Source organism: Schistocerca nitens, chromosome 1, assembly GCF_023898315.1.
Source record: "Schistocerca nitens isolate TAMUIC-IGC-003100 chromosome 1, iqSchNite1.1, whole genome shotgun sequence".
Classification (NCBI taxonomy): Eukaryota; Metazoa; Arthropoda; class Insecta; order Orthoptera; family Acrididae; genus Schistocerca; species Schistocerca nitens.
In genome coordinates, this window is record NC_064614.1 from 486,966,031 (window position 1) to 486,990,762 (window position 24,732).

At 39.0% G+C, this 24,732-nt stretch overlaps 1 protein-coding gene across 6 annotated transcripts in view; it reads left to right on the forward strand.

Annotated features, from left to right (window-relative positions):
• The window catches only part of LOC126252407 (G-protein-signaling modulator 2), a 140,965-nt gene that overhangs the window by 59,026 nt on the left and 57,207 nt on the right, over positions 1–24,732 (forward strand). For 5 of the 6 annotated variants that reach the window (XR_007545837.1, XR_007545838.1, XM_049953301.1 and 2 more), the window contains exons 10-11: positions 4,603–4,728; positions 9,154–9,382. Coding sequence is in view for 4 of the 6 variants with exons in the window: in XM_049953301.1 (XP_049809258.1) it covers positions 4,603–4,728; positions 9,154–9,382 (355 nt within the window). In the remaining 2 variants the exon portion in view is untranslated. Of the gene's footprint in view, positions 1–4,602; positions 4,729–9,153; positions 9,383–9,650; positions 9,784–24,732 lie in introns of those variants that run through there. The other variant, XM_049953328.1, reaches the window with a different exon arrangement.

Below are 24,732 nucleotides of genomic sequence, written 5' to 3' on the forward strand. Positions count from 1 at the left end.
AGCTCCAACATGGACACATGTTGGAATGAGCAGTTTAGACTTATGGATGTGGATTTTGCTGATGACATCATTCTTCTGGTATCAACTGCACAAAGTTTGCAACTATTGACTACCAAGTTGGGTGGAATTGCCAGTTCTGTAAGGCTAAAAATAAATGGTGCTAACACAGTGTGTGTAAAAAGTGGAAATGTATCTACCCAAATTTTAGTGCAATAGAAAGTAGCATAAAATGTTGGCTGATTTCCATATCTCAGAGACGTTATCTGTGATAACCCATGTCATAGATGCTGAGATCATCAGCAGACTTAGGAAACATTCCGCAATCTCTCAACGAATGCGAACCATCTAGCAATTTGACTGTATAAATCTGTCCACGTAACTTAAGCTGTACTACTCTATCATCTTACTGATGGTCATATACAATGTGAGACTTTGAAAACGCCGTTTAAATTAGTGAACAAGCTAAATGTTTTTCACCAACAATGCTTGAGGCAAATTTCGTAGATCAGCTGTCGTGACCGCCTTCTAAATGATGAAGTACTGAGAAGTAGTGGTCTATGCAGCCTGCACACGGTCATTGCTGAAAGAAGATTGAAGCTTGTGGGGCACATTCTGTGTATGAAAAATGGAAGAATCGCCAAATCGTCATTGTTGTGGGAACCAACGGCATCTGAAAATGAACTTCTGTGAAGGATCTGCAATGAACGGATAGTAATTGGGAGGAAGCTGAAAACTTGACGGATGATCGAATTAGCTGGAGGAAGATTGGTGCCCAGTATGCTACTTAGCATTGAAGGAAGTAAATCCAGAGTCCTTGTATAATCACATGGAGCACCATGTTGATCATAGCCAATTGGCTCTAACAATGAACAGAATGAAATCTTTGATGAGGGCTTAGTGTAACTGCAGCTTTGCATAATAGTTTTGAACTTCTGTTGTGATGTCTACACCATTGGCTTGAAATGGCAGTGGAAGAACACTGAGCTACATGGTGTGCACTCTATGAACTCCCACCACATCTCCCATTTTGATGAGCATATAACGGCCTTGCTGATATGCTTTCTTTAGCATCTTGGTGAGGTACAATTTTCTCTTATTTCTTCTTTACTCAGTCTTTAGTGCAGGCTGTTCCAACTCTGTTCCATATGATGCGGGCACTGCCAGGCATCCCTCAGCTTGCTTGCAGAAAGACACAGCTAGTGAAGGCTACCTGCCAGGTGATTCTATTTGCACATTTCACATTTTTTAACCATGCGGCCAATCCTGCTCACAAGTGCTCGGCCAGCCCCAGCCCAGCTGCCTGAACATCAGCCTTTTGCCCACCTGTGCCCATGGGTGCTTGGCTGCCTGCCAGTGGGCACATGAGCTGGAACAGCCTACTTTAGTGGACCCTCTCCTGATGTCTGCTGGTGGTAAAAGTGATAATCCAAGCCTTAATGTTTCTTTGCAATGTCTGGTGGAAATAAATTATTCGAGCTCATCTTACGTTGAAGTGTTGGGCTAGTGAAGGTTGAGGCCAGCGTGGTTACAAGAACAAAGGATATGTTGTTGGGAGAGTTCCCACCTGTAAAATCCAGAAAAGCTGGTGCCAAATGGCACAGGATGTGAAGTCAAGCACATTGTGTTGGACAGCATGTTAAGCAGTTATGTCTTCCAACTGGTTTTTGACCACAGTGTGGCAATGACTATTGATGCAGACAGACAGCTTGTTAGTGGTCATACCCAAGCAGAGTGGCACACAGTGGTTGTACAAGGGCGAATCAAGAAGTAAGTTACACTAGCTCGTTGTGAGAGCACACTGTGCGTCGAGACCGTGGTCACTGTGTTGCACGTGACATTAACTACTTATATGTCTGGTGCAGAGCGGGCATGGCTCAATGGCGCGTCCACTGGGTGTTCACTCCAAATTGGAAGTGCATGCAGTGATCAGATTGCTATGGGATAAATAGCTCAAATGCATGGACATTCATTGTGAAATCATTGCAGTATTTGGTGAGTGTGCAAACTCTTGCCCAGGTATTATAAAGTGGTGTAAGCAGTTTGACACTGGATGCTCAGATCTCAGTGATAAATATCACGAGGGCAGGCTCGAAATGCACAGTACTATTGCAAAAGTTAACTGTGTGGATGTGATCATTAGAGAGGATCGGCGCATAAAGCTGCAGGAAACTGCTGAACATTTGATATGGCAGGGTCCACCAGCATTGTAAACTGTGTGCCAGTTGGGTCCCACAGCTGCTCACTGATGTGCACAAGGGACAACATTGGGATTTTTGGATTGATATTTTGTGGTGAATCATCATAGGAGATGACACGTGGATCCACAATGTCACCTCCCCCCCCCCTCCCCCCTGAAACAAAGAGAATATCGATGGAATGGATGCACACCACATCACCACAATGAAAGAAGGTCAAGGTCCAAACTTTCGTCAGGAAAGGTGATGGTGACAGTGGTCTTTGACACAAAGGGTGCATGTGGATTTTATGCTGAAAGACATGACAGTAAACTCTGCAAGACATGACAATCAACTCTGCTTCATTTTGTCAGACGTTGCACCGGATCCGTAAGGCAATTAAAAAAAAAAAAAAAACTGACAGATAAAATTGAGCACCAGTGTGATTTTGTTGCACTATAATGCAATGCCACACACGGCCTGCTTAACGTCAGAGCTGCTGCAGTGATTGAAGTGGGAAGTATGGCAACATCCTCCATACAGTTGAGGCCTAGTGCCATGCGGTTATCATGTGTTCGACAAGGTGAAAAAGGATCTCGCTGGACAACAATTCTGAAATGATGAGGAGATATAAGCAGCTGTATCCAGGTGGTTACATAGGACTTGACTTTGACTGTTTCACGGGCTGTGCCATACGGATTTAATTTCAAATGTAATGTAAGTGCATCCGGAACTGAAAAGTTGGTTGATTACCCATTCTGAGAAATGCCCCTTGGGGACTTTGTGGAAAAGTGAACTTACATTGTATATTGTCATAGCTGTAGTGCCTCTGTGTGTGTGTGTGTGTGTGTGTGTGTGTGTGTGTGTGTGTGCGTGCGTGCGTGCGTGCGTGGGCACGTGCGTGCTGTAATAAATGGTCATAACTTGGAAGTGTAAATTACTTTTTGATTCACTCTCATACCTAAATTGATAGACCACATGGCTGCTTTCACAAGTGGCTCTGCCTTTGAGGCAGGAGATGCCTGTGACAATACTGGAGTAGGTGGTGGTAGGAGGATGTGTGGGACAGGTCTGACAGGGTAATGAGCCATGAAGAAAGGGATTGGAGACAGGGGTAGAATTAGGATGGACAAGGATATTGCAAGGCATGCAGTGAAATAAAACTATGAGAGGGATGGGGAGGATATTTCCCATTCCAGGACACAGTGTGAGGGATTCAAAACCCTGGCAGAGAGTGTGATTCAGTTGTTCCAGTCCTGGGTGTAGTCACAAGGGTGGTGCTCCTTTGTGGTCAGACACTGGATATGTGGAAGATGGTAGGTAATTGGTGAGACATGGTGCGAAAGATCTGTTTCTGTACAAGATGAGGAGGGTAATTTCGGTCTGTGAAGGTATCAGCGAGACTCTTGACATATTTGGAGAGGGGCTGTTCATCACCACAGATGCGACAATCATGAGTGGCTAGACTGTATGGAAGGGATTTCTTGGTGTGGAATTATTGTCAGCTGTCAAAGTAGATGAATTGTTGGTGGGTGGTAGGTTTGATATGGACAGAGGTAGTGATACAGCCACCCTTGAGGGGGAGGTTCATATCCCTGCGATAGATCTAGATGAAAGACCTGTGCCATACATCCTCCATTACCACCTACACCAGTCCTGGCACAAGTTTCTCCTATCCCATCAAAGGTAGGACCACATGTGAAAGTGGCTATGTGGTCATCTACCAACCTGGCTGCAACTACTGTGCAACATTCTATGTGGGCAGGGCCACTAACAAGCTCTCCGTTCACATGAATGGCCATTGCCGAACTGTGGTCAAGACATAGCTGGTCAACTCAGTTGCTGAGCATGCTGCCCAACACGATGTGCTTGACTTTCACTGCTTCATGGACTGTGCCATACGGATTTCATTTTAGATGTAACATAGACAGTTAGATGTTGACATCTGGAAAATGGTATGTGTGAAGTTGCTGATTGAAGATTAGTAGCGATCATGGTTCATACCTTGTTAAAACACTTGAAAAGAACACTGGCCATGAAAGGTTATGGTCCAGGTTTGAATCTTATTAAAACGGTACTAAACTGTCAAGAAAATTCAGAGCTCTGAAGAATGAAAGTTTCATTTTAGTGAGCTTAAGTGTTTCTGTTTAATGTCAAAACTAAGTGTCTTCCGAACTAAAATTGGTTTCCACAGTATGAGGGAAAATTAATATTGCAATGATTACATTACAGATTGCCATAACATTATCATGTGACCTTAGCAGATGTGGATTGATTGCAGCAGTTTGTGCTACTGAAGTATTATTAATATTTTTTATCTTCAAAATTATATTAGTAATTTGTAGATTCTTGAAAGTACAAACTGGTGTTGGATGCAAACTGTATGTCAGATATATTGGTACACTTGCAATTACAAATTATTTTTCAGTTAACACCTGAAAACAAACAGAAACCTAATGGGGACTTGTCAAACAACCAATCTGAAACAGCTGCACAAGAATGTCAGCAATCAGCTGCTACTGCTGCTGCCACTGCCCCAGCTGATGAAACAAAGGTAAAGATCCGTCCTGGCTATACGAGAGATCAGATCAGTTATTTATGTACTGTACCTTTTATTTGCCTTTCTTTCTTTCCTTTAAAAAATTACATAAATTATAATTCTGATTACATTACTTAAATCCCAAATTTATTACTGTTTACAACACTCAATTGCACTGCATTTTTGTTTGCTCCATCAGATTGTGGATGTTCAGGGATTCTCTATAGGAGCAAAGTTGTTCAGAATGTTACAGATTGGAAAAGGCAGATTAATAGCAGTTCTTTAACTATAGTGATGGGACACTGATGCTCGAGTCTCCATTTATCGAGTCTTCTAATTTATTTGATTGCATCCACTGATGATGTTCCTCCTAATATGTGTTCTGTGCAGAGTTTAGCCTCTAATGTGGTATACTGCCTGAACAAGGGGCAAACCAGTGTACCGCATATTAGGTGATAACACCACATGAGACAGTATTCTTGGGTGCAAAGATGCTAAATGCCAACAATGTTGATCATGCTATGCACCACAGATGTTTGTACTTCACTCTTTGAGTGATTTACTTCTAGGTACTGACAGCGCTTCTCGTTGATTCAAAATTGCACAAATGTGAAGATTTTGTTCAAGTTATCTATTTGATTATCTGAAAACAATATCACAGCTCTTGATCACTCTCATAAATAATCAGAATATTCCTTTTGAATTTATTATGCATGGAAAATGCTCTTCCATTTTTCTTTTTTTAAAAAAAATATTTTCAGATATCACTGACATTCTTTATAACAATGAAATCAATCAATTTTTGACAAAATCCCATGTGGTAAGTCCCCCTGACTAGCGGTTCAGGGTGACTTTCCCGAAATCTACCCCTTTTCCTAGACCTCTCCAGTCCTTTTCCTTCACCCCTCTTCCTTCCCCATTAGGCCTTCTGCCTAAAAATGAACCTCCTGGCTCCAAAAGCTTGCCTAATTATAACTTTATTTTATCTGTATGTTCTGCTGCTGCTTGATGAGTAGATTCCATATCTTTAGTTACTCCAACAATAATTTGCTTAGGAAGTATAAAATTTGTTACATGGAAATGACCTACACAAGACTATTTTACTCATTATGTTCCACATTGATAATATGATATTGCAGTGCCTGTGTTATTCTGATTAAGATGTAAAGTTCCTTTAGACATGCATGCATGCATGTGTGTATGCCTCACGGACAGACTCAAACTTCCATATGTTGTCAGCCATATGTCTATGACCTGTACTCTCACATCATTATGTATATTCCCATACAGATCAGACGTTGTATTTGAAAGTTGCTTGCCCAGTATCAGCAGAGAAATACAATACTGGAGTGCCTGTGTTATTCTGATTGTGCGGCAAAGTTCCTTTGGACATGCTTGCATGTCCAAATGAACTTTGCATGCATGTCCAAAGGAACTTTTATCATAATTTGAATAACACAGGTATTGCAGTATCATATTTCTCTGTCAATACCAGGCAAGCGACTTTAAAGTACAATGCCTGACCTGTATGGGAATATACATATGGATGTATGAGTACAGGTTAAGGATGCATGGTTGATGACTTATGTAAGTTTGGGTCTGTCTGTGAGTCATACGTGGATAGCCAGATCGTAAGGTGACTGCTCACATAAATAGGAAATCCGGGTTTGAGTCCCAGTCCAGTACAAATTTCCATTGTCATCATTCCATTCTACAGCTAATAGTTGTCCTTATTCCCAATTGCGATTACATTTAACATTGATAATAGTCTTGTTTTTCTGCCTCTATATTCTGTAGAGATATAAAAAGAAGTTGATGTAAAATGTAGAATAATGTTACTTCTCAGAGTGACAGCTTACTGTTTTTGTATAAATTCACTCCATGTCTAATTTTGTAAAAGGAAGATGATGGAGAAAGAATATGTGCATATGGCTCTTTTCCTTTCTTTTTCTCTCAAAAACATTTCTTTCCCTTCCCATGCGACAGCAACTTACATGTATATAACAACTGTGTTTCATGTATGAATAAATCTAAACCCAAGACCCCAAGAACTCATCCTTTATTTTAGTGTAAAATTAGATGCTGCTTTAAAATATTCTCTGTTCTTAGCATATGATACCACTATATTGCCTGTAAAATCAACTGCAGGCCCTGATCATTGCATCTCAGAGTTCAAACTGATGCTTCTAAACACACATCTGGCTAACATCTTGTACTGATTCCTAGAACCACCTGAAGTAGTGTTGTGGGATCAACAGCAAGAGAAATTTTATTTCTTGGGTTAGCCAGTTCCTTTATCAGAAGTAGGAAATTCAATTGAGCTGTCCTCAAAAGCACTGGTGGAACCCCTTATTAAATTGGAGGAGGAATCCTTTCATCCATTGTCTTTGCTGAGCCATCTCTTTGCAACTTTAAACAGGATGATGTTTGAAAATTTTATTCCAAAGTACTCTGAATTTAGCTCTGAAAGTTTGTAAGGTAGCCAGATGCTGAACCTAATCCAGCATATCAAAGATGGCAATAAAAAAAAAGAAAGGAAATGAGACGAGAGAAAGAAAGAAACTAATTACTGCCCCTGTTTATGGGGATTTCAATGAAACATGACCCTTGGTTAAGTGTAAAAAAATGTGCTTAAGCTCCCCTATAACACTAGGGACACCAGGTTACTGAATGCCATTAAGGAAACACTCTATGCCTTGGTAATGTTCCAAAGGAAGGAGAGTCAGTGAGAAATCAGGAAAAAAACATGTTAACCCAGGCCAGTGTGCTATGTTGATTGCTTTACATCTTGCATATTGGTGCCTGCCTGCCCAAAATTTATAATGAAACAGTTTTGAAAAGGCTGACAAAAGGTCAGTGAAGCTCTGAGGAGACTACCAGCATACAGTGAGCTAAGAGCACTACCCAGGGGAAATGCAAGTCTGTATTTCATCTTAACAGTACTGAGGAAGAAAGCTGAATATTGGTTCCAGTAGAGTAAAACTAGAGGATTGTGAGACACCAAGGTTTCACAATATGAATTTAGGTTATATCACCACTACAGTGTGCACTGTTGTGCTCAGAAGAAAGATCAGTTTTAGAATGATGTGTGGAATGTGTGACACAAATTCTTACGTACTGCATTCTTTGGTACTAAATCAATTTTATGACAGGGATGCAATTGTGTCCTTGAAAAAGTCTGTCTGGATTCTAAGAGGGTGTTTGAAACTCACTTCCTACTTCAAAATCTACCCTTTAAGTGCTATCACCTCTCATGATATTTGAGGAATTGGCGGCAAGAGAGATAGAGAAATGAAAATTAAAAGACTATTTGGGTCAGTCAGTGCACAATTGCACAGAAGTTACTTGTGCTTTAGATCTAGGAGTAATTGCATCAAGAGAAAAAAAAAAAAAAAAAAAAAAAAAAAACTGGAAATAAATCCTGACTGTTGAATTGCCATTGTGAAAACAAAAAGCCGGACTTCAGGAGTGCTTCTCACTGATTTACAAATTCAATGGATAAGCAAATTGGGGTCTTGTTATGGATGACAGGAGTGGTTTCAAAGATATGCACAATCCAGAATATTTGTTCATCAGTGTGAAATGCTCTTTTTCAGGAGATTCATTGTTCTTAACAACCAACTAGCAAAATACATACATTGAGGAGAATAGTCGGTGTCATTGGAGAGCTGTAGAGATTACCAACCCTACAGTTGAAGACTGTCTGGCAAAGTCAACGATTGGATGGTTTGCAAGCACCCCAGCCAGTTGGTGATCAGTCAGTTCTCTGGTTAAATTTTGCAACATCTTCAAATAACAGTGAAAGGGGCAAGGAGGGGGAAGGGGGCACTTGATTGTTATGGATAAAGCTTGTTGTCAGTAGCTTAGCCATTCCAGCTCCTTATTGAAGTATAAAGTTTATCTGTGTATAATTTTGTAATTTAGTGTAGTAGTTATGTCATTTGTACTGGATATGCATATGGTGGTATCATCATCATAGTATACTGTCAGACCTCAGATACATATAAGTGTTGCTATACTACCTCCAAATCAGAATCCCTCCATATTCTCTAAAATGATAATTACCCCATGTACATTACGAGTGGATTCTAGGTATAAGGAATATAAGGAGAGAGAGGAGGAATGAAATATAATGTGATAGATCAGTTAGATGACAATACAAAATTCATAAACTCCATGTCATTAAAGATTAATTAGCAGAATTAAGGCAAGAGAGAACGAAATACTAGGGTAATTTTTTTCCTATGTAAGTAGAATTTTACTTAAACAGAAAGGCTATTTGCCTTTATCTTTCATGCTGTTTGGAGTACTTGTCTACAAATCACTTTTTTAAAGTTTCTACTTTTAAAGCTTGTTTAGGGTAGTGGTTCAATATTGTTGTTTTCATGATTATATACAACTTGAAATAGTTTTTTTTTTCTTTTTTCCTCTTTTGCACAGACAGAACATATGGAAGACGAGGAATCATTTTTTGATCTACTTTCTCGTTTCCAATCAAAAAGAATGGATGACCAGCGGTGTTCGCTCAGTGTTGCCGACAACAAGGAGAATAATCATAACAACAATCTTACTCCTAACAATCTATTAAGTTGCGCTACAGGAAATAGACCAGTCCCTCTCAATAATGCTGCCATTACATCGAACAAGGAAAATGCTGTTTCAAATGCAGGTTGGTATTTTCTTTAGAAATACATTTTTCTTTCAAGTGCTATTTTGTTCAGGAGCTCAGAATAGCATAGTGATCTGAAAAAGTATCTTTTCTGGTTTTGTAGACAGCATAGAACATACAAATAATACATACATAATTATTAAAATGTCTTCTATCTTGGATCAAATATACTGATTTGTAACAAAAATTCACCATACTTCATTCGTGTGCTTGCAAAGTAACTTCATATTGTTTACTTGTATGATTCAGCTTTCACATCTTATTGCAGGTTCCTTGATTATATTCATTACATGTGGTCATTCAGGTAATTACTTTTGCAATGTTATATTGTTTCTAAACTGAAAATGCAATTTAACGTTTTGTCACCTTTGTAGGAGTTAAAATAAAATTGGCTATCCTTCTCTTGCTGTCTTCTGTACTACCTATTGTCATTAAACAACTATTTTTCAGTTTCACTTTAATATTCTATATATTTCTCTCTTGCCTTCTTTTTTTCCTTTCATCATTCTTGCTAGTGTGCCTGTTAATGAGCTGCTTCTGATGTGGGAAAGTTCTAGCCAATTTTTCTTTCTCCTTGTCATCTAATGCAATTTTTGTCCACTTTCACCAACCTATTTAGTACTTCCCTTTTTGTTAACTCTGTCCAAATTATACTGAGTGAGATGGCACAATGATTAGCACACTAGACTCACATTTGGGAGTACTGTGTTTAACTTAATCATAGCTAACACTTGGCTCAAGAATCATAAAAGAAGGTTGTACACATGGAAGAATCCTGAAAATACTAGAAGGTATCAGATAGATTATATAATGGTAAGACAGAGATTTAGAAACCAGGTATTAAATTGTAAGACACTTCCAGGGGCAGATGTGGACTCTGACCACAATTTATTGGTTATGAGCTGTAGATTAAAACTGAAGAAACTGCAAAAAGGTGGGAATTTAAGGAGATGGGACCTGGATAAACTGACTAAACCAGAGGTTGTACAGAGTTTCAGGGAGAGCATAAGGGAGCTATTGACAGGAATGGGGGAAAGAAATACAGTAGAAGAAGAATGGGTAGCTTTGAGGGATGAAATAGTGAAGGCAGCAGAAGATAAGCAGGTAAAAAGATGAGGGCTAGTAGAAATCCTTGGGTAACAGAAGAAATATTGAATTTAATTGATGAAAGGAGAAAATATAAAAATGCAGTAAATGAAGCTGGCAAAAAGGAATACAAACGTCTCAAAAATGAGATTGACAGGAAGTGCAAAATGGCTAAGCAGGGATGGCTAGAGGACAAATGTAAGGATGTAGAGGCTTATCTCACTAGGTATAAGATAGATACTGCCTACAGGAAAATTAAAGAGACCTTTGGAGAAAAGAGAACCACTTGTATGAATATCAAGAGCTCAGATGGAAACCCAATTCTAAGCAAAGAAGGGGAAGCAGAAAGGTGGAAGGAGTATATAGAGGGTCTATACAAGGGTGACATACTTGAGGACAATATTCTGGAAATGGAAGAGAATGTAGATGAAGACGAAATGGGAGATACAATACTGCGTGAAGAGTTTGACAGAGCACTGAAAGAACTGAGTCAAAACAAGGCCCCGGGAGTAGACAACATTCCATTAGAACTACTGACGCCCTTGAGAGAGCCAGTCCTGACAAAACTCTACCATCTGGTGAGCAAGATGTATGAGACAGGCGAAATACCCTTAGACTTCAAGAAGAATATAATTATTCCAATCCCGAAGAAAGCAGGTGTTGACAGATGTGAAAATTACCAGTCAATCAGTTTAATAAGCCACAGCTGCAAAATACTAATGTGAATTCTTTACAGACGAATGGAAAAACTAGTAGAAGCCAACCTTGGGGAAGATCAGTTTGGATTCCGTAGAAATATTGTAACACGTGAAGCAATACTGACCTTACGACTTATCTTAGAAGAAAGATTAAGGAAAGGCAAACCTACATTCCTAGCATATGTAGGCTTTGAGAAAGCTTTTGACAATGTTGACTGGAATACTCTCTTTCAAATTCTGAAGATGGCAGGGATAAAATACAGGGAGCGAAAGGCTATTTACAGTTATAAGAGTCGAGGGACATGAAAGGGAAGCAGTGGTTGGGAAGGGAGTGAGACAGGGCTGTAGCCTCTCCCCGATGTTATTCAATCTGTATATTGAGCAAGCAGTGAAGGAAACAAAAGAAAAATTCGGAGTAGGTATTAATATCCATGGAGAAGAAATAAAAACTTTGAGGTTCACCGATGACATTGTAATTCTATCAGAGACAACAAAGGACTTGGAAGAGCAGTTGAACGGAATGGATAGCGTCTTGAAAGGATGATATAAGATGAACATCAACAAAAGCAAAACGAGGGCAATGGAATGTAGTCAAATTAAGTCGGGAGATGCTGAGGGAATTAGATTAGGAAATGAGACACTTAAAGTAAAGGAGTTTTGCTATTTGGGGAGCAAAATAACTGATGATGGTCGAAGTAGAGACGATATAAAATGTAGACTGGCAATGGCAAGAAAAGCGTTTCTGAAGAAGAGAAATTTGTTAACATCGAGTATTGATTTAAGTGTCAGGAAGTCGTTTCTGAAAGTATTTGTATGGAGTGTAGCCATGTATGGAAGTGAAACATGGACGGTAAATAGTTTTTACAAGAAGAGAATAGAAGCTTTCAAAATGTGGTGCTACAGAAGAATGCTGAAGATTAGATGGGTAGATCACATAACTAATGAGGAGGTATTGAATAGAATTGGGGAGAAGAGGAGTTTGTGGCACAACTTGACTAGAAGAAGGGATCGGTAGGTAGGACATGTTCTGAGGCATCAAGGGATCACAAATTTAGCATTGGAGGGCAGTGTGGAGGGTAAAAATCATAGAGGGAGACCAAGAGATGAATACACTAAGCAGATTCAGAAGGATGTGGGTTGCAGTAAGTTCTGGGAGATGATGAAGCTTGCACAGGATAGAGTAGCATAGACAGCTGCATCAAACCAGTCTCAGGACTGAAGACCACAACTACAACAACGTGTTTCAAATGTTTGTCCAGCCATCCCAATTTAGCTTTTCCACGATTTTGCTGATTTGCTACAGTCAAATGCCAGGGTTGTTTCTTTGAAAGGGCACAGCTGATTTCGTTCCCCATCCTTGAAGCATGTCGAGCTTGTGCTAGGGTGTATACGACCTGGGACAATGGGTGTGTACGACCCAGGACAACCGGGAGATCCGGGAAAAACTCGGGAATTTTTTCATCGGGGAGAAAACCGGGAAAAACCCGGGGTATTTTTAGAATTTCTGGGAATTTTTCATTGTTTTAGTTTTCAGTTAAATTTTTGTAATTTTGACTGGTAAGAACTGATACTGTAACAAAGGATATTACTGTATCTCGCTACTGCAGAATAATACCTCAACAGTAAAACATAAATGAGAGAATAAAATGAAAACAACTTAAATTGCAAAGGAAATGCGCCATATATGACGACACACAGTGCTCATGCAAGCGCCTGCCAATTGAAAACATGTCAAAGGCTTTAGGAAGACTATGCAGTGCTTCATAACAACAAATTGTCTCCAATGAGCGTGAAGTCGCAACTGTTTACATTCGATTTGTTTTAGCAGTTATGCGCGGGCTCATGTGCATGCGCAGTTAAGTCACATTTGAGTAGTAGATTCTCCCGCTTCTGGCAACAGGAATGTGGCTGTTGGCTGTGCAAGCTGTCGCAGCAAGCAGCTAGATGCTACCGGGAAAAGGGGGCACCAAATTCATATTCTCGAGGAAAAAAAACTTGTTTCACAAAGCACCTAGCATCCTGCGCTCATTTGCCTATTGATTACTCATATGATTTTGAAAAGCTTGCCTGTTGGGTTTTGAACATTTTTGAACACATTTTAAGTTGATATCTGAATGAATCATAAGTTGACTTTTGAATGCATGCATAGTGTACATGATGCCTCTGCCAGGAGAATCCTCGTCACATCTAGGTAAACTTTCCGCAGAGAAAAGGGGACAGGGCTATAGCTGAGGGAGTAAAGCCGAACGGATGAATGCCAATCGCTGTCTGATTATGTTGTTGATTGGGTTTGCGAATGATCAGAATTGTTATAATTACTAGCGAAATCCATAGATTGAGACTACCAGAACAACTGACAGGAATAACAGGTGAGAAAGATAATGTATTATCTTCTCGGTGTATCCAAGAAAACGAAATTTTGACAGAAAATTTTTGGCCAGATCGCTACACTAGTAAGTCCAGTAGTACAGTCCCTGGCTAGCAGCCGCGTAAGTTCTATTCTGGAAGTAACGCGGAAAAGTGTTGTTCGAACACGCAATAACACCTAACCGGAAAATAATCGCAATAATCGCGGGATAACTAAACCTGTGATTCTGGCAAGGTTAGTGAAGTTAATCGGCAAACACATTTTGACAGTGGCAGCAATAGCTACAGAATTGGTGATGACAAGATTGTTAGAACGAGGAAGGAGAAGAAACGGGGACATCACACAAATTATGGAAGAATAAGACTATTCCAAATTTATATAAAAATTCCGTAATACTACTTTTCGATCTCATGCTTGAGAAGCTGTTGCGTATGAATGAAATGTGAAGCTATATCCTAACATAAAGCTTTTTGCTTGTGGTAGACCTAATAGGCATTTGATATTGGTATTTATTGGATTATATTCTGTCGTGTTACAAAAATGGCCATTTGTGCCAAAACAGTCTCGTTTATTTGATGTGTTATAAAATTGCTGCCATATTAGAAAGGCCTATTTTGTTTTATCTAGCAGACAGTGGCAAAATAGAGGTAATCAGATCGAGAAACCATACCAGTCTTGGGTATTATTTGTATTAATAGCTTTTTCAGTATTAGATAAGGACATTTCAATTTTTCATGTAGCAAAACATTTGGCGAACTTTGATGAGGGTAATAGATTCTTTTGCAGAAAGGAAAGCATGCCATGTAAAGCTGTAGTGATATTAGAGAGAAAAAAATGCTAAGGTTTGAAGAAAAGTGTAATTTCTTACTTACCTCTTGTCAGTATTGGTTTTATATATCCTATATTTAATTTTATGTCACACAAAACAGCAAGTTATTAACTAATAGGAAATAGAGTTCAGATTTTCTGAAGAGTTCTTGTTCTCTCGATTACAGATAATCCCATCTGTTACTAATTGCGAGATTTTTTTTAAAGAGAGGCAGGCTGTCAAACTGGCCAACTGGGAGCAGGAGAGGCACCACAGGACATTTCAATTTCCACTCTACTAAATAAAGTTTGAACTTGCGGTAGAAAAATACCGTATGAAGAGGCGTGGCACTGCACTTTGGCATACTTAAGACCAAATAATATGTCTTACATTTCCTTGAATACATATGTTTTATGTTTCAAACTTTTCAGAAAGAGGTGCGCTACAAGATGAAAATATTTTGAAAATTCGATTTTTTTTTAGTATTGACCCGGTTCGCAAATGTAGATCTGGGGCTGATGCGCAGAGCAGTCTGAGTTCTAGTGGGTAGTCTCCACGTGACCCGTGTTTACATTTAGTGATTCTACTGTTTCCTCTTCGTTTACTATCACGTCAAATGAAAACAAAACGGATATCTGTGGCCAGGAGCTATCAAGTGAATTAAAACACATTCACATAATTACGGAAGGCTGAAATATGTCATTAGTTTCAGCTTTTATTTTATTTCCACCTTTCTGACAGTCAAGCATTAATCATCTTGCAGAACAATGAAGTTATTTTTGTCTGTTTGCTAAAGAAATTTGACTTTCCTTAACCTTTTCCGCAGAGGCAGTCAATTTATTTGAAACAAAATGTTTAATTCCACAGTACTGGCTAGTTTCAACTGTTCGCTGCATTTCAAGTGCATGTTTTCATTTTCTAGCACATATGGCATTACACCATAATAAAGAACCAAACATGATATAATGCAGTACTGGTGCTCCAAGAAAATTTACATCCCGAAAACCACACTGAAAAGCTTAATATCAGGTGGAGGTCTACTTCACTGGGAATCTGGACATACAAATGTGCCATTTAAGTATGCACTTTAAATGCGCACATTTTAATATGGTTTACAAAATTCCGATGCTCTTTCAGTATCCTCTGATGTCTTGTTTCTTTTGTGACATAATGTATGATCTTTCAATCTTGTACACGTATGTACATACGAGCTTCCTACGTCATGATAGGTACCCAAGCGCGGTGTCGTCTGTTATCTGGGATCTCTGGCAACTGCTGAAACGAACCTATTTCTAACAGGTCGCGGGAAAATATTGCAAATAGTGGTTTGAAAATCGTTACTTTCAAAGTAAATACTCTTTTACATAAGTTGAACTATGTGCAAGAATGTACCTTGAATTTATTGAATCACTGAGCGTTTGACTCTCATTTAAAAATCAACTCTTTGATGACGAGCCATTTAGAAGAATTTCAAACCCTGAAGATCAGACATTTATGTCATTATTAAAAATTTTACTGACACATTTGTGTGAGGTATCTTGAAGTGTAACACACGCAAAAAAGATCAACAGTATATGCGAAAGCTTAGCTTCTCTTGCAGCTTGAGACCAATATTATATGTGAAAGCTTTGCTTTTCTTGTAGCAACACTATATATATTAATTTAAAGTATTAGCTTTCCCTGTTTGTGTGTACATGCTACATAACAGTGATGTTGCTGTTGGCTGACTACATCACGTATACTATGCTCTGAATATCCGCTGTCATCGGCTGGCGAGATCACGTGACATGAGCTACGAGCTGCTTACAAAAGCGCATCAAAATCTCGATTTCGATGAGTCGGAAAGTAACATGCGGTGTTTGGTGGAATTCCAATGTATGCTTTCGTAATACGAAAATATGCAGTGTACATGTTGTTGCACATTAAAGATATTTCCAAAGCGTGTCTTTTTCCCTGAGTTTCGTTTTCTAAAGTGCCGGGAAATTGCACGCCCGTGTATAAAACCATAACCGTTCAAAGGATTGATAAGGGAAAATATACTGTCACCTGGGAGAAAGTGTATTTTTAACCGGGAAATACGGGAATTTCTTTTCCTTGTCCACGTATACACCCTGTTATCATTCTGGCCACTTCCCACAGATACAAAGTTTCTTTCCCCCCTTGTTTTGCAGACTCTGTTGCAGACTGATTGCTTGTTTTATACACTCTGTCTCATCCTTACTTACTCAGATAGCTGAGTACATTAATGCACCACTTTTGGGATTTGGGAGGTAAGAAGCCCCAGATAGAATTCAAGTTTCACATTAACAAGGGCCGGTGAGCCTGCTAGGCTGGATGTGGTTTTTAGGTAGTTTTGCCCATCGAACTAGGTAAATACAAGGCTTTACCCATGTCCCACTTCAAATATAGGCTATGCAAATGTGTCTTCGTGGCATAATGACTCCTCCATTAAGTTTCAGGCATGCAACCATATAAATGCCACTTCTTCTTCTAATATTTCAGCTGTATATCATTCAGCCATTTTCAGAGTTTGAAGATGTTATCACACTTGAACACGAGACTTATCTCACACTTGAACATGAGATTTACTTTAAACCCAGGCAGACAGCTTATGTCCTGGGTGAGTGATAGCATTAGGAAGGGTATCACACCACCCCCTCTCACTAACTTTGTCAGGACCCACATAACAATGCTGACATATAGAAAACAGGAGTGAAAGGCGAAAGAGAAAGAAGAAGAAGATTCTCATTTTTTCCTCTGTACCATTTTTCAAGGAGTTTTTCTTCTAGCAATTTGGATGTAGCAGAATCTTAAAGTAATGGAATGTTTATGCAGTCTTTCATTTCCACTGTTTTACTTTCTAGAGCGACATTAATTTCCCTACCAAATGATGATTGAAATTTATATCTGTTTCTTGATGTGATTTTGCTTTCTTTTCACAGTTTCTCTTTATTTGGTGACAACATGTAGTCTTTTTATGCTCCCTCTCAAATTGATACTTCCAGTTGCAACACATTTTATGCTTCAGGCTGTATCACCACTTATTTCTTCTCCAGTAATTGCATAAAAGCTAATGCATACATAAGACAGTGTTTTAGTAGCTGTATAAAAATAATCAGCAAGTATGGGACTGATACGCCAGAGCTACATCTGCATTTGCGTAGGTACTCTGCTGGTTACTGTATGGCACATGGCAGAGGGTACCCTGTACCACTACTTGTCATTTCCCCTCCTGTTCCACTCGTAAGTAGATTGAGGGAAAAACGACTGTCTGTATGCCACCGCATGAACCCTAATTTCTCGTACCTTATCTTCTTGGCCTTTATGCGCAATGTACGTTGGTGGCAGTAGAATTGTTTGCCAGTCAGCTTCAAATGCCGGTTCTCTAAATTTTCTCAATAGAGTTTCTCGAAAAGAAGGTTACCTTCCCCCCAGGGATCCCCATTTGAGTTCTCGAAGCATCTCTGTAACACTTACATGTTGTTCAAACCTACAATAACAAATCTAGCAGCCTGCCTCTGAATTGCTTCGATGTCTTCCTTCAATCTGACATGGTACTGGTCCCAAACACTCGAGCAGCACTCAAGAATAGGTCGCACCAGCATCCTATATGTGGCCTCCTTTATAGGTGAACCATTGTTTTCTAAAATTCTCCCAATAAAGGGAACTCGAACATTTGCCTTCCCTACCACAGTTTTCATATGCTTGTTCCATCTCATATTGCTTTGCAATGTTACGCCCAGACGTTTTAAATGACTTGAATGTGTCAAGCAGGAGACTACTAATACTGTATCTGAACATTTAAGGTTTGTTCTTACTACTCATCTGGATTAACTTACATTTTTCCACATTTAGGGCTTACTGCCATTCATCACACCAACTGGAATTTTTGTCTAAGTTGTCTTGTATCTTCCTACAGTCATTCAACTTCGATGCCTTACTGTACATCACAGCATCATCAGCAAACAACCACAGGTATCTGCCCACTCTGTGCACCAAATCATGTATGTATATAGAGAACAACAGTGGTCCTATCACACTTTCCTGGGGCACTTCAGACGATAAACTTGTCTCTGATGAACACTCGCTGTTGAGGACAACATACTGGGTTCCATTTTTTAAGAAGTGTTCCATCCACTCACATATCTGTGAACTTGTTCCATATGCTTTAACCTACATTGGGGCACTATGTCAAATGCTTTCCAGAAATCTAAAAATATGGAATCTGCCTGTTTACCTTCATCCGTGGTTCTCAGTTTATCTTGTGAGAAAAGGGCAATCTGAGTTTCGCATTAGCGATACTTTCTAAGACTATGCTGATTCGTGGACATAAGCTTCTTAGTCTCGAGAAAGTTTTATCATATTCAGACAGAGAGCATGTTCAAGGACTGTGCAGCAAAGAGAAGTTAGGGATATTGGTCTGTAATTTTGTGGGTCTGCTCTTTTACCTTTCTTATATACTGGAGTCACCTGCACCTTTTTCCAGTCACTTGGGACTTTGTGCTGCATGAGAGATTCACAATAAATGCAGGTGTAGGTAAAGGGCCAGTGGTAAATGTATAAGCAAATATGATAACCAATGGTGGTAGTGCTCATGTTTTATAAAGAAATATTTTATTTATGTGGGATAATAATATTATTTGATTGGTACGAGTATAATACTGGTAACTTAATGTGTAACAGGGTATGGTACCACATGTCATTTATCTGCTCAGCCCACTTATGGAATATGCTACAGGCAGGACTTATCTAAATGTCAGTAATTCACTTACAATATGGTAAATATGAGGACTTTACCTATTGCTGGGAATGTTGTAAGATTTTAAAATTTGTAATGTGATCTGATCGTAGCGTACAATGCTGTTCAAGGATGAATAATTGTGGTAACTGAATGTAACATTTGAGGGAGAGGAGGGAGGAGAAAAGAAAAATAAGAAAATTGCATGTGGCTGTCAGTCGAGACTGATAGATGTTGGTTTTGGGCGTGCTGTATTGTAGCACTGCTTTGGTTTTATTATAATGTGTGATGTATTATAATTATGTATGTAAAAATGTCAAAATCATTATAAGTAAGTGTAACAGTGTAATGAAGGTGTGTGCTGTTAATTGGTCTAATACCACTGTCTAAAAAATGCAAGTAACATTTCAGTTATGTATGAGGTTGTCGCGTATCGCTACTAGTGGCCTCTGCGGAGGTTATGAGGCAACTGGCGTAGCGTAGCATTTCAATTTGCTGCATTTGATTGGATGTAAACCATATTATACATCCATATGAAGTTTAACAATTGGTATTCATGAAATGATTTATAATTTTGGTTTTCATTTGTACATTGGTGGACTGTATGATTACACTTAGATTCAAGGTGTGTAAAATGATGGATTGCACAGAAGAAAAATTTTATATTGCTTTATGTTATGTTCAACTTATACATACACTTGTAGTAGTACAATGTAATTTTTGCATTTGTTAACACTATAAAATATTTTATGGGCTATGGCTTGAAAATGGACGTGATGACCTGAAACTAGTCGCCACAAAGAAATGACTATTATCCTAGCTGTGACAGATATTGGAAGCAAATAAAAAGCTATTGTTGTTTAATTTCCTTTGTAAATGATGCATCAAGCAGATACATTCTTATCACGTAAGTTTTCGTGATAAGTAGGAGAGCAGTGATAAACAGTCAAATCTTCACATTCATTGACCACTAACTAAAGCATTATGCCAAAGATAACTGCCACCTGCAAAAGTAAACATAAAATGTGATTACTTATAACTTAAAACTGTAACCTTCGACATTGTTGAAACTAATGTGGTCATGTGAGTAGGTATTGACTCCTACCTACTCAGAGTTGTACCCATTCCCATAGTGCAGATGTTGAAGGTGATAGCAGTTAACATACTCGTCTTCGAATACAACAGCATATGGTCAATATCACTAAATTTATTGACAATGAGAGGAATAAAAGAATTACTGTCATTGGCTAGGATTTCGTCACCAGTGTCTAAACAACAATGGCTGATAATAGTCAACCTCTAAAACATCGATGGTTTTAAATTTGAGGTTAAATGATTAATTTATAGGATGACATCAAAAGCAATAAACAAATGCATTGCATGTCGTATTAAGGAATAAATAAATACAGCTACAATTATCGTTACATATCCCACAACAAATTATACCAGTTGGAAAAAAAATTGAGAGTAATTTTCCCTTCAGTGTATTGCATTGTTGTCTGAGAGCTTATCCTAATTTTAAAAACAGTCTTTCAGAAGCTGACACTGTCACTCTCTAGCTCAAATATTTGACTGCAATTTTATGTACCATTGGATAGGTAGTACCAATGATGTGGTTCCATACATCTAATGGGTCGTCTTTAAGATTTAAAATATAGTCTTTTAGACAATATCTGGACTGTGCTGGTAGGTCTGTTTCTGTCCCGGTATGCAAATTATTGTTTTCTTGGGCTGTTTTATGAAATCCACTCTCTGAATAAAAGTAGGTTTCTCTGTTTTTACTGTAACATAGCAAAGTTTGGTTATACTTACTGACAGTCTTTTCAACAGTGGCAAGCAGATCGGAGTGTGGAATGTCAGATCCCTTAATCGGGCAGGTAGGTTAGAAAATTTAAAAAGGGAAATGGATAGGTTAAAGTTAGATATAGTGGGAATTAGTGAAGTTCGGTGGCAGGAGGAACAAGACTTTTGGTCAGGCGAATACAGGGTTATAAATACAAAGTCAAATAGGGGTAATGCAGGAGTAGGTTTAATAATGAATAAAAAAATAGGAATGCGGGTAAGCTACTACAAACAGCATAGTGAACGCATTACTGTGGCCGAGATAGAACGTAGCCCATGCCTACTACAGTAGTACAAGTTTATATGCCAACTAGCTCTTCAGCTGACGAAGGAATTGAAGAAATGTATGATGAAATAAAAGAAATTATTCAGATAGTGAAGGGAGACGAAAATTTAATAGTCATGGGTGACTGGAATTCGGTAGTAGGAAAAGGGAGAAGAGAAGGTGAATATGGATTGGGGGTAAGAAATGAAAGAGGAAGCCGCCTGGTAGAATTTTGCACAGAGCACAACTTAATCATAGCTAACACTTGTTTCAAGAATCATAAAAGAAGGTTGTATACATGGAAGAATCCTGGAGATACTGACAGGTTTCAGATAGATTAGATAATGGTAAGACAGAGATTTAGGAACCAGGTTTTAAATTATAAGATGTTTTCAGGGGCAGATGTGGACTCTGACCACAATCGATTAGTTATGAACTGTAGCTTAAAACTGAAAAAACTGCAAAAAGGTGGGAATTTAAGGAGATGGGACCTGTATAAACTGACTAAACCAGAGGTTGTACAGAGTTTCAGAGAGAGCATAAGGGAACAATTGACAGGAATGGGGGAAAGAAATACAGTAGAAGAAGAATGGGTAGCTTTGAGGGATGAAGTAGTGAAGGCAGCAGAGGATCAAGTAGGTAAAAAGACGAGGGCTAGTAGAAATACTTGGGTAACAGAAGAAATATTGAATTTAATTGATGAAAGGAGAACATATAAAAATGCAGTAAATGAAGCGGGCAAGAAGGAATACAAACGTCTCAAAAATGAGATTGACAGGAAGTGCAAAATGGCTAAGCAGGGATGGCTAGAGGACAAATGTAAGGATGTAGAGGCTTATCTTGCTAGGGGTAAGTTAGATACTGCCTACAGGAAAATTAAAGAGACCTTTGGAGAAAAGAGAACCACTTGTATGAATATCATGAGCTCAGATGGAAACCCAGTTCTAACCAAAGAAGGGAAAGCAGAAAGGCGGAAGGAGTATATAGAGGGTCTATACAAGGGCGATGTATTTGAGGACAATATTCTGGAAATGGAAGAGGATATAGAGGAAGATGAAATGGGAGATGTGATACTGCGTGAAGAGTTTGACAGAGCACTGAAAGACCTGAGTCGAAACAGGCTCCGGGAGTAGACAACATTCCATTAGAACTACTGACGCCCTTGGGAGAGCCAATCCTGACAAAACTCTACCATCTGGTGAGCAAGATGTATTAGACAGGCGAAATACCCTCAGACTTCAAGAAGAATATAATAATTCCAATCCCAAAGAAAGCAGGTGTTGACAGATGTGAAAATTACCGAACTATCAGTTTAATAAGTCACGGTTGCAAAATACTAATGTGAATTCTTTACAGACGAATGGAAAAACTGGTAGAAGCCAACCTCGGGGAAGATCAGTTTGGATTCCGTAGAAATATTGGAACACGTGAGGCAATACTGACCCTACGACTTATCTTGTAAGCTAGATTAAGGAAAGGCAAACCTACATTCCTAGCATTTGTAGGCTTTGAGAAAGCTGTTGACAATGTTGACTGGAATACTCTCTTTCAAATTCTGAAGATGGCAGGGATAAAATACAGGGAGCGAAAGGCTATTTACAATTTGTATGGAAACCAGATGGCAGTTATAAGAGTCGAGGGACATGAAAGGCAAGCAGTGGTTGGGATGGGAGTGAGACAGGGTTGTAGCCTCTCCCCGATGTTATTCAATCTGTATATTGAGCAAGCAGTGAAGGAAACAAAAGAAAAATTCGGAGTAGGTATTAAAATCCATGGAGAAGAAATAAAAACTTTGAGGTTCGCCGATGACATTGTAATTCTGTCAGAGACAGCAAAGGACTTGGAAGAGCAGTTGAACGGAATGGACAGTGTCTTGAAAGGAGGATATAAGATGAACATCAACAAAAGCAAAACGAGGATAATGGAATGTAGTCGAATTAAGTCGGGTGATGCTGAGGAAATTAGATTAGGAAATGAGACACTTACAGTAGTAAAGGAGTTTTGCTATTTGGGGAGCAAAATAACTGATGATGGTCGAAGTAGAGACGATATAAAATGTAGACTGGCAATGGCAAGAAAAGCGTTTCTGAAGAAGAGAAATTTGTTAACATTGAGTATAGATTTAAGTGTCAGGAAGTCGTTTCTGAAAGTATTTGTATGGAGTGTAGCCATGTATGGAAGTGAAACATGGACGGTAAATAGTTTGGACAAGAAGAGAATAGAAGCTTTCAAAATGTGGTGCTACAGAAGAATGCTGAAGATTAGATGGGTAGATCACATACCTAATGAGAAGATATTGAATAGGATTGGGGAGAAGAGGAGTTTGTGGCACAACTTGACTAGAAGAAGGGATTGATTGGTAGGACATGTTCTGAGTCATCAATGGATCACAAATTTAGCATTGGAGGGCAGCGTGGAGGGTAAAAATCGTAAAAGGAGACCAAGAGATGAATACACCAAGCAGATTCAGAAGGATGTATGTTGCAGTAGGTACTGGGAGATGAAGAAGCTTGCACAGGATAGAGTAGCATGGAGAGCTGCATCAAACCAGTCTCAGGACTGAAGACCACAACAAGCAGATCCTTGATGGTTTTGATTGCCATTGAACTTGCTAAAGCATCTTGATAGTGTGTGCTCTTGAATTTAGGAGCGAGCAACATTGACATGGCAAATATGGTCACATGTTCAGTTGGTAGTAAACATACAAAGTATAAAAATGATTTACTTAACAAACCAATTTTTTCTGAATTGACATCGAAGTGTGCTTCTGAATTTGAATCGGTTAAGACACAAAATACAGGGTGAGCCCAACTCTATCAACGATATTTCATATGTTGAGAGGGGGCTTGTTTGCTGAGTGTTTTGATGTCAGGAAACATCAGTCACCAGTCACTTGTTACAGAATAATATGATTTGTTTGTTACTCCAACTACCTTTGCATCTGAATTGCATTGATAATGGAATATCTTCACACCATTGCACCCCATGTGTGGAATTGATGTGAGGACATAGCTAGCCTCTCTATTTGTACAAAGACAGCCCACCCTCCCCTCCCTCCCTGCCACACCATGTTTGACAAGTTACTATATACTACCTTGCGAAAATTTCAAAGATTTTATTGTGGAGATCTGATCTTGAGAGGATTTAATACAATCAGAAAAGTTTTGTAAAAAAGCGTAAAACATATCATGTGTCATTTAGGAATAAAGGGAAACGACTCACCGAAAGGCAGAAGCACTGCTTCTTCGTCAGGCACACAAAAAGAAATTATAGAGCTTTGCTAGCTTTCAGAATGCATTTCCTTTCTCAAGTTTGTAGGGAAAACATGGAGACACACACACACACACACACACACACACACACACACACTCTCCAGGTGGCACAGATTGTGAAACAGCCAGTGAAATCTCACATGTTGTGCCCCGCTTCCTGTTGTGCCATTTGGTCCACCTCGTTTTTGGGAACAGATTGGTGGTGGTTGTTCATTCTAATTGACAGTTAGTTGTTTGTCATACCAATGAAAAACACTGTGTACTGGTTGCAGC